The 11,339-nt window shown below is 40.3% G+C and overlaps 1 protein-coding gene across 1 annotated transcript in view; it reads right to left on the bottom strand.

Annotated features, from left to right (window-relative positions):
• The window catches only part of TCERG1 (transcription elongation regulator 1), a 63,040-nt gene extending 53,368 nt beyond the window's left edge, over positions 1-9,672 (bottom strand). The window contains 3 exon segments of the mRNA XM_037733013.1: positions 1-143; positions 2,041-2,266; positions 9,553-9,672. The exon segment at positions 1-143 is cut by the window's left edge and continues 5 nt beyond it. Of these exon segments, the coding sequence (XP_037588941.1) occupies positions 1-143; positions 2,041-2,266; positions 9,553-9,611 (428 nt within the window). The 5' untranslated portion in view covers positions 9,612-9,672.
• Between the last annotated feature and the right edge of the window lie 1,667 nt (positions 9,673-11,339).

The raw sequence follows: 11,339 nt of genomic DNA, 5'->3' as shown, positions 1-11,339 counted from the left end.
GGAGTTTTATTTTCAACCCATATCTCCTCCGCAGGAGGTAGTGCTGGAGTACCAGGAGCAGTCACAGGAGGCATTCCTGGTGGAAACATCATACCCGGAGGAGGAGGCATGGAACTCATGGGTGGAGGCATGAAAGGTGGTCTCTGTTAATTCACAAGAACAGTAATGGTCACTTCAATTACTCTTCCTCCAAAGCATCACTGAATTCCACTCAAAAGTAAAACACTGTAAAAAAAACTAGTTTTATGGTCTGTTCAAATACATTCACCTGTCATAGAATCAAAATACCGCCAACAAAAATTACTAAGTAAACTAGAAAGAAACACATCAAACTCCTAACAGTGGTCAACTCTGGGTTATAGCACTGTCAGTGAATTTTGCTTTCTCCTTTCTACATGATCTGCTTTTCACACACAGGATGCTGGATTACTTTTTTTTTTTAATTGATTTTTATATCCTGTTTTAATAGCAGGCACATCAATGTCTCCACAGCTTCTTGAAGAATCCTTCAAGGAAAAGTTTTCACTGTGCATAAAAATGAGTTTCAAAATTAAAAATTTGACATTATGACATTATAAAAACATTTTGGGCAGGGATTTAAAAGATTTCCTCTATAATCTATAGGTAACATTAAAATTCAATTATCTAAAGCACCTTAATCTGGATAATGGAACTGAAACTATGCTAGTAATGTGAAGCTGTACTTTATTTTCCTAAAAATTTCTTTCCCATACTCTAATATGTATTGGATTCAGTTGAGTACCTTTCAAGCGTCAGCACACTAGATCCATGTTATATAAAATATCTATTCTAAATGTGTTTCACGAGCCCTCAGCTGGAAATCACTTGGATTTAATATAAAGCTACACAATTATCCAAGACCAAGAAAAGCATGACAACATAAGAGAGTGGCACAACATTTGACATATTTCAATGAGAGTGTTACATTAGTCCATTACATTTTATAATATTCCACAAGCATGTTTAACTCTTCAAGGCACAAATCAGAACAAATTCAAACATTACAGGTTATACCAGAATGAGTAAATTAAAAAGCTACTTCTTATTCTAACCTTGAATCAAGTATAAAACCATTTAACAGTGTGTTTAAAGGAGAGGCTATTCATTATTAGGAAGGCCATAAAATTCTTGAGCAAAGTATTAAAACCTGTCTGTTCCATAACCACAACCCTGTCTAAACTAACATCACTTAAATAGCACAGCACTGCCTTTTTCTATTTTTAGTATAATTCTTTCTTCATTGTCTAAACTAATGGAAGGCAGACGATACCACTGTGTTTATTTGGTTTCAGAATTATATAGGCTAAACTAAGAAAACATAGATATATACTCAAATAAAAAGAATACAATCCCAAAATGAGATATCTGACAGTTGATACTTTCATGACTTCACTTCAGACAAAAAGTCTAGATACACTGGAGAGGGATATATGCTCCAGATTAAAATACCACAAGTATTTTTATTTAAAGAAATCCCATAATAAATATTTCTCAAAAATCGTAAGATAATCCTATTTCCGCCCCCCTCTCAGGGGAGAAAAAAAAATCAACTATGTGCTTACAAAACGTGTTTGCTGTCACTTTCCAGGTTCTATGCTAGGCATCATTTCTGGGGAGAAGAATTACTCAGGAATATATAAACACATATTTTTAGACTTGCTGGCAACATACACATTGAAAATACATTTTCTCCACTCAAAAATATCTTAAGATTTCAAACTTCATTTCCCATAAAGAAGACACATTACCAAAGCCAATTCAGAGAGGTAGGTAAAAACTATTGAATCCTGCTTTTATACACTTACTTCTCTATCACTGTCTAAAGTCCTGTTCTGAATTTCCAAAGTAATTACTGCTACCACTGCTTTAGAAGCAACATATCAATATATGGATCTTCTCTTTAGTTCCCCATTTTCCTATAAACTGAAACTATATAAGAATATAAGCTTTTAAGTCAAAACCCATATATAATATTGATAATGATGCCAACAAAGAAATGGCAACCTCTACATTCTTTACCTGGAGGTGTGGAGGGCCCATAGGTGGAGGTATCCCTCCTGGAGGAGGCATTGGCGGCATATTAGGATCAAAAGGAGGACGTCCAAAGGGGGGCCGTGGTGGTGGAGGAGGGCCTCGCATCATACCAAAAGGTGGAGGAGGCCGCATCAGAGGTGGTGGGCCTCGCATCACTGCATTTGGTGGGGGAGCTGGACCTCGGAACCTCAAGGCCTGCTGTTGGGCCATCCTGTATGGGAAAGCAGTAAAAAAATTTTTCTTTCTTAAAATTACAAATGTGTTGCTACTGATTTCTAATTACATCAAATTTAAAAGTTTCTTAAGTCTAAGTGGAATTTAGAAAGTCATCATTTTGCAACCATCACGATAAAAACTACATCAATGGGCCAGGTGTGGTGGCTCATGCCAGTAATCCCAGCACTTTGGGAAGCCGAGGTGGGCGATCACCTGAGGTCAGGAATTTGAGACCAGCCTGGCCAACATGGTGAAAACTTATCTCTATTAAAAATACTAAAATTAGCCAGGCATGGAAGCACACACCTTAATTCCAGCTACTCGGGAGGTTGAGGTAGGAAAATCACCGGAACCCAGGAGATGGAGGTTGCAGTGAGCCAAGATTGTGCCACTGCACCCCAGCCTGGGCGACAGAGCAAGACTCCATCTCAAAAAAAAAAAAAAAATACACCAATGGATGACCTAGTTTGGATGAACGATCAATGGATGCTGAATCTCGGCACAAATTTAGGCAAGAAGGTTATGTGGATGGGGTCTTAAAGTATCTACCTACATGATGTTTAAAGTTGCAAGGGAGGATGAAAAAGAAACAAACACTACGTAATACGGAAATTGGGTAATACCTTGACCAGGTGATCAAAGCTAATTATCACCTATGAAGGACAGGCAGATAATGTGTGACTGAGAGGGACACAACATCACCTACTCCAGTCAAGAATGTATAACCTCAATCTAATAATGAGGAAAATATCAAACACACATAGAATAAGGAAGAAAAGTTCTTTCTAGCAAAGGGGGGGATGTGTATTCTTCAGAAATGTCAATGTTATCCATAAAAGACAAAGAAATGCTGTGGAAATCCTCCAGATTAAAGAAGGTTAAAGAGACATAACACAGTTTGTTTTTTGTTTGTTTGTTTTTTTAGATACAGTGTTTCGCCACATTCGCAAGGCTGATCAGGAACTCCTGACCTCAGGCAATCTGCACACCTCAGCCTCCCAAAGTGCTGGGATTACATGCATGAGCCACTGTGCTAGGCCTATAACAACACAATTTTAACTCTAGATTGGATTCTGTACTAACAGGAGGAAATCCCTTGCAAGACATTACTGGATCAACTAATGACACTGGAATATGCACAACAGATTAAAGTATTATATCATTACAAATCTTTGAAGTTGATAATTGGGCTGTAGTTAAGCAAAATAATATCTCTATTCTTAGAAAATACACACTAAAGTATTGAGGAATAAAAAGCCATAGGTCTATGTATCCTACCCTCACAGTTCAGAATAACAAAAGAGGATGTGAGTATGCACGCAAATGGTAAAGCAGAAGAGGTAAAATATTAACATAGCTTTATTTCTGCCACATTCTGTAAGTTTGAACTTACTTGCAAATACAAAGTTTTTAACGAGGGAGGGGATACCTTAGGCAATCACTAGCAGTCTCCATCTAAAGGGAAAGCCTTTTCCTGTAGGGCACACTGCCCCACCACCCCTCATTCTCATCACCCTAATGTACTTTCTCCACAACATTTAAGCAAATGCGTAATATCACACAAGATAGTATTATCTATTTCTTTCCCCAACTGCTTTTGTAAGAAAATTATTAACTCTTAAAAGTGCTTACTATGAGCCAGGCGGTGCTCTAAGCTCCTTTCAAATATTAACTCTCTTAATCATTCAAACAATTCTCATAGATGGATATTATTATTAATCTCAGTTTATACATAGAGAACTAAAGCAAAGAAGTCACTTGCACAAGGCCACACAACTGGTTCAGTATTAAAGCCAGGATTCAGGCTGCCCACGATGGTTCACGCCTATAATCCCAGCACTCTAGTGGCCAAGGCAGGCGGATCATTCGAAGTCAGAAGTTCGAGATCAACCTGGCCAACATGGTGGAAGCCCATCTCTAGAAAAATACAAAAAGATTAGCCGGCCACGGTAGTACACACCTGTAATCTCAGGTACTTGGGAGGCTGAGGTGGGAGAACTGCTTGAGCCCAGGAGGTGGGGGTTGCAGTGAGACAAGATCGCTTCACTGCACTCCAGCCTGGGCAACAGAGCAAGACTCTGTCTCAAAAATAAATAAATAAACAAAATAAATTCAAACACAGGCAAATGCTCCTTCAAAGTGGGAATTCTGTTTATTCTTGTATCCCTAGCATATAGATCTATACACAGTAGGGCTCAATATTATTACTATTTGTTGCATAAACCAATGAATACCTAGGTGATACTGTACCCAAACTACCAAGTAGGATATGTAGGATCTTAAAAAAATTATTTTTACAATTTCACTCATTTACTGAGTACCTATCATGGTACCCCCAGCAGCTACTAGACATCTACATTATACATAAAATCTGCATTTCTATCCTCAAGAGAGGAATTAACAACTACATTCTTCATATATTTGAAGATAATCATTCTTATAGTCTCTCCTTATTGGGCCATTTCAACTTTCTGACATTATCCAACCCTCGGCTTATAGATTACCCTTTGAACTTTCTCTAAATTTACATAGTTCAATTCTGACACACACCAAAAAAAATCCTAATAAAGAACCAATTTAGGCCAGGAGCAGTGGCTCACACGTGTAATCTCAGCATTTTGGGAGGCAGAGGCAGGTGGATCACTTGAAGCCATGAGTTCAAGACCAGCCTGGCCAACATGGCAAAACCCTGTTGCTATTAAAAATACAAAAATTAGCAAAGCATGGTGGTGCACACCTGTAGCCCCAGTTACTTGAGAGGTTGAGGCATGAGAATTACTTGAACCCTGAGAGGCAGAGGTTGCAGTGAGCCAAGATTGCAACACTGCACTCCAGCCTGGGCAACAGAGCAGACTCTTAAAAAAATTTAAAAATTTAAAAAAAAAAAAAAAAATGAATTTGGACTTGTTTACAGTCCTGGTGTAATCCTTGCTACAGATCTATGCGCTAGGGATACAAATGTAATCCTTGTGACACCAGGATTGTAAACAAGTCCAGAACTACTAAACCAAGTATATTTAATTAAATTTGCGAATGGTTCTACAATCCAAAGGTTAGAAAATATGAGTTAAAAAGGAATATGGGCTGGCGCAGTGGCTCACGCCTGTAATCCTTGCACTTTGGGAGGCCAAGGTGGGCGGATCACCTGAGGTCAGGAGTTAACCAGGCTGGCCAAATGGTGAAACCCCATCTCTACTAAATATACAAAAATTAGCCAGGCGTGGTGGCGCATGTCTGTAATCCCAGCTACTTGGGAGGCTGAGGCAGGAGAACAGAAGAAACCTGGGAGATGGAGGCTGCACTGAGCGGAGATAGCACAACTACGTTTCAGCCTGAGCAATAGAGCAAGAGGCTGTCTCAAAAAAAAAAAGAGGAATATGGATTGTATCAAAATAATCAGAAGGTCTTTTTCAAATTATATGCAACCCCAAAAGACAGTGGCCACTGTTACTGAAGGAATGTCCAACCTTTTGGGGCAAAAAAAAAGAGTTAACCACCAATGAAAGATACTCTGTTTCAGGCTTGAGTTAATCATGTACCCTACTCTTAGATGTTCCTTCCACCTGCCTCTCCTTTTTTCAAAAAATCTACAGTATTCATTTTTGTACAATTTCATACTTCCTGGTTACAGCATAAAGTTAAGCATTTAACACCCAGAACCATAAAAAAGCCCTATTAGGACTCTGCCTTTTGTTGTCAGGCTAGTTACATAATTTCTGAGTCTGGGTTTCCTCAGATGTGAATGAGTAAGGAACAGAAATAAAAGGTATCTGATAGCTCTGTTCAATAAGATAATCCTGGTGAAACATTTAGGGTGGTACCCGGTACGTAGTAAACTACTTCAACTATCATTACTTTCATTCCCCCACAAAACCTAGCAGTGTTTATCTGTAAAAGCCATTTCACTATTAATTGTGATGTTTTTCAAAAGTCAGATACTAAAATGGTGACAAAATTCACATAATTTCTTTCTTGAATAGCCTGTAAGTTGCCATTTTCTTAATTACGCACAGAACATGGGCTGAGCTCTTTATATTATACTGCTTCATCACAACCACCTCACCAGAACCTGTAGTGAAGATTAAATGAGCCAATAAAGTACCTGGAATAGTGCTTAGCACGTAAGTGTTATCTAAGTTATTAGCTATTATTACTGTTTCTGTAACATTAGTACAGTAATAATACTGGTGTTAAATAATATTTTAGTAATAATGTTAGCTATTATTACTATAATTATTATCAGGTCCTGTATTACCTGGCCCATGTTAACCTTTCCACAATCTCTAGTCTTTTCCTTTAAATACAAATACAAAGTTTATTACTTTGAAGCCTCTGCTCCTGTTCTCATTGCCTGGCATGTTCTTCCCCAGGTTTTCACATTATTCCTTCTCATTATTCAGCCTCAAGTTCAAATGTCACTTCAAACTGCTCTCCCGCTTCTAGCCTCTCCAGGCCCTCTCAGGCTCATTATCCCCAATTTGAGTTTTCAATTATGATAAATGCTATGAAGAAATCTCTCACTTACTTCTGTATTATCTTTAGCCACTAGTACACGGTTCCCTTTAGTATACTGTTGCAACACATTAAAGCACATTATTGTTTTAATAATGACAGTAAAGTTCCTATATACCAGCATGGTTACAGAGACATTATCTGTATTAACTCTTAATCCTCACTACAGCTCAGTAAGGTAAGTTTGGCACCATTTTTACAGAGGAAATGGTACCACAGAAAAATAATTCTCTTAAGGCAGCTAGTCACTGATAACACCAGAATATTCTTATTCTCATTTTACAGAGGAAATTTAGATTGCAAAAGTATCTTAAGTATTAATAGGTAAACAAAGGCCCTAGGTAAAGGATCTATACAAAAGACTCTGGAAGTTACTTTAATGGCATTTGGAATGTCTATAAATTTTCCATCTATTGTGATTTGCATTCCTACTACTTACAACCTTTCTGAAAAACAAAAGCCTAATTGCGTGAATAGAAAGAACAAAAATATTTCACAAGATCATCAAAATGCAAACAACATATTTTTCTATATAACAGAAGTACTCTTTCCAGATATGCAATCTCTTTAAAGGTAAAGACAATACTATAATTGGAGGGGCAAGAAATCTAAAAAATGCTACTGATATATGGGGGGCAAATCATATAAACTGTGAGGGAGGAGACATGGGATTTAGTCTAGACCCTGCCAACTACCCAGTGACCTTGTATAAGTCACTTCACACTTACAGGCATATTTAATCATTTGATGGGGTTGATTTCATTTACAATTTAGATGGCTCTTACTTAAGCTGGAAGCACCTTCAGGACAAACGTCTTTTTCTGGTCTGGTTCTGGGCGCTACTGCCAGCACCTAGGTCAGTAACTGTCACACAGAGCAGCGCTAACAAACGTCAGCCCAGTAAGTGAAGTATCTCTAAATCTCCTGTCTTCGTTTATTTGCAACATAACTACTGAACAACTCATTTGCCAAGCAGTTATGACAGACACACCATAAACTACATTCAGGATACAAATATAAGACAAAGATTAAGCCCCAACTTCTGCCATCAAAGAGGCCACATAAACACCTAATTTCATGAGAAATGTTAAAATAAGGATCTGTACAGTATGCTCTGCAAGCAACTTCCAATCCAAGAGGCTATGGTATAAAATACTTGCTACAGGGCAAATTCATTTGCAAACTGAAGCCCTATTCAAATCAGTTTTGCGACAGTGTCTAGACTATTAATAAAGTATAAACAGCTTTATTAATAAGGCCTTTTTTGTAAAGCTTTAGAAAGACACTTTTTAAAATGCAAAATAATGTTCCCTAACAAATTCATCTGACATTAGCTAAGTAAACTCCCTTTAAGACCGAAATCAGGAATAAATTTGGCATCACTAATATTGAAAGATCCTGACAATTCAGCTTGATCACTCATTAATACTGTATACATATGGAGTTTAAAGGATTTCAGATTAGTCTCTGAAATAAGACATTTCATTCCTGCTAAAGTAGGGATTTGTATGTGCGACCATTCAGAATCTGAAAGGCATTTTCTTCTTCTAAAACCCTGAATAACAATACCCATTTCCTTACACAATTTCATCTTAAGCTCTAGACAGTATGAACAGAGTCTTCATAATCTACACTGCTCTTTTTCATTTTCAAATGTTGACAATAGCACAATTCAGAATGGGAACTGAACATCTGAAATGCCATTTCTCCCATCCAGAAAAAACAAAGTACCAAATACACATAAAACATAACTACTCTTTTCCACAAAAACCACTGACCAACAGATGTCTCCAAGTCACTCTTATTTTACCAAATTTTAATTACAAATTCATAGGCATTGAGGTTCCAGGGGGAAAAAGGTCACTGCACTGTTCAGGGAAATGGCATGAGTAGCAGACGAATAGAATGCCGATCGAGATTGCAGGCTCTGAAACCTGACTGCCTGAGTTCCAGCCACTTCCTGGAGCCACAAATCCACCTATGCAATCTTATTCTACTGACTTAACCTCCACGAGGCTCAGTTATCTCATCTGTAAGATGGGCAAATAACAACTGAAGACCCCTCTGGTCTGTGGCCTGCAAAATGGAAATAGCAACTACTCCAAAGGGTGTTTGTGAGGATTAAATGAGACAAATCTAAGTAAAGGGTTTACTGGCACACAGTAAGTGCCTAAAAAGCGGTTGCTACTGTTGTTGTTACAACTACAGAATAAGGAATAAAGGGATGAAAAAAGGAAGAAAAACCCCCTCAGTTAAGAAAGACAAGCGACGTAGGGAATGAAATGAAAGGGCAAACGTGGGGAACCCAAATAGCCGCGGAGGGCGTGGAGAAGGATTAGCCAAAACTAGCGAGGGGTCCCGGGAAAGTAACTGCGGAGTGCAGGGAAGTCGATAAGGAAAACCAGGCCCGCAGCGGAGCGCCGCCGGAGGACGGGACTCAGGTCGGCCGAGACAGAGGCGACACGCGGCTGAGGCGGGGCCCAAAGGCGGGAGTACTGGGCCCGGCCGGCAGGCTGCAGGCCGCGAGGGGCAGCGGAGCCCCGAAAAAGCACTAGGGAGCAGCCCGAGAACGCCCAGGAGGCCGTGGCCCAGCCCCGGCCGGGCTCTCATTCAAGCCACCTTCCCCTTCCCCCTTCTTAAACCCCATGCGGTCTCGACCCAGGGCCGCCGCGACTCCGCTGCCCACCGTCCGCCCCGGATCTCCACACAGCAGGCCTAGCCTCTGGGGCCCTCGTGACCCGAGATGTGAGGGTGGGCAGCGTCCCTTACCTGAGCTCCCCCGGGTTGAATCGCTCACCGTCGCCCCCGTCCCCACCACGCTCCGCCATTACAGAGGGCCGCGTTCATCCACCCGCCGACCCGGCGTCCCCTATTGGCTAGAAAAATCGTCAATCCCCAACGAGAGCGGCTGAGAGAACAGGGATCTGGGATATGATTGGTCAATCTTCCCATCAATCTTCGAGATGGGGGCGGTATCCTTTTTGCTACTGGGCAAGGGGCCCGCCGACTTTGAAAGCGGTATGAAGACAGCTAGTTGATTGGTGGCTCGGAGGCTTTATGGGAAATGAGATTTTAGTACTGAGGAACCGCCGGCGCCCTCTCGCGGTAAGCAGAACTAGGTCCTCCCACGTTCATCTCAGCCTGCGGTAGCCACGTGTCTGTCGGCTTCCAGGACAGCCAATTGTGGAGCCATATTGGCCAGTAGTAGCTCAGTCAGAGAGCATTTCCAGTGGACAAGCCAATCAAAATCGACCTGGGCCGCCCCTGACCCAATCGCACAGTTGCTGTGGAAAGCCGCTATATCCTAGCTATACAGTAGCTACATCCTAGCTACACAGAAGTCTTAAGTCACCACTGAGCTCTATATCCATGTTATTAAATAATATATTATTCATTACAAGAATATCTCCCAAATTATACTAAATAGTTGCAAGCGAATAGCTGTTCTAAGTTGCTGCATTAAGAAAGGTAAATTGGGTCGGGGTGGTGGCTCACGCCTATAATCCCAGCACTTTGGGAGGCTGAGGTGGGTGGATCACAAGGTCAGAAGTTCAAGACCAGCCTGGCCAAGATGATGAAACTCCGTCTCTACTAAAAATTCAAAAATTAGCCGGGCATGGTGGTGGACGCCTGTAATCCCAGCTATTTGGGAGGCTGAGGCAGGGAATTGCTTGAACTCAGGAGGCGGAGGTTGCAGTGAGCCAAGAGAGATGGAGCCACTGCACTCCAGCCTGGGAGACAGAGCGAGACTACGGAGAAAAAAAAAGAAAGAAAGGAAGATAAGTTGGAGAAGGCAAGCCTCTGTCTTCTGAAATTAGCACACCTGGAATACCAAACAATTCTGAATATTTATTTCGTTTTTCTAATTAATAATAAAAAAAAAAAGTGTAGGCTTGGAGTTTCAAAGGCACAACGAAAATAAGCCCTTCTCTTAAAGTCCTCAAAATATTAAAATAATACTAATAGATAAATTTTACTTGGACCTAACCATGTAGCAAACGCTGATCTAAGTACTTCCCATATGCGAGCTCTTTCAAGATTCAAAAATCAGTAAGAGGTGGGTAACATAGTTACTGTTTATAGATGCGCTTGAGGCACAGAGAAGTTAACTTGCCCAAGGTCACACAGCTACTAAATAGCAGAGGCTGGTCTTAACTGCAGGCAGCATAGTAGCAAAGCACCACTCTTAAATACTATGAGCCTAAATAATTGGATCCACATAAAATCGTGTGCACAAGTGTTCATAGCAGCATTGTTCATAATGGCCAAAAAGAATTGTAATAACCCAATGACCATCAGCTCATGAATGGTTAAAAAATATGGTATAACTGTACAATGAAATATTATCCAGACATAAAAAGCCAGATGCAAAAAGATCACCTGTCGTATGATTCCATTTACATGAAATGTGATGAAATTACATTGCATTTCAGGCAAATCCATACAGACAGAAACTAGAACAGTGGTTTCCAGGAGGTAGAGGGGAGTGAGGAATTGGAAGTGACGGCTAATGGATATGGAATTTCTTCTTGGATGATAAAAATGTTCTGGAATTA

The sequence above is a fragment of the Cebus imitator genome, unplaced genomic scaffold, assembly GCF_001604975.1.
Source record: "Cebus imitator isolate Cc_AM_T3 unplaced genomic scaffold, Cebus_imitator-1.0 Scaffold489, whole genome shotgun sequence".
NCBI lineage: Eukaryota > Metazoa > Chordata > Mammalia > Primates > Cebidae > Cebus > Cebus imitator.
This window is presented reverse-complemented; position numbering and strand designations above follow the sequence as displayed.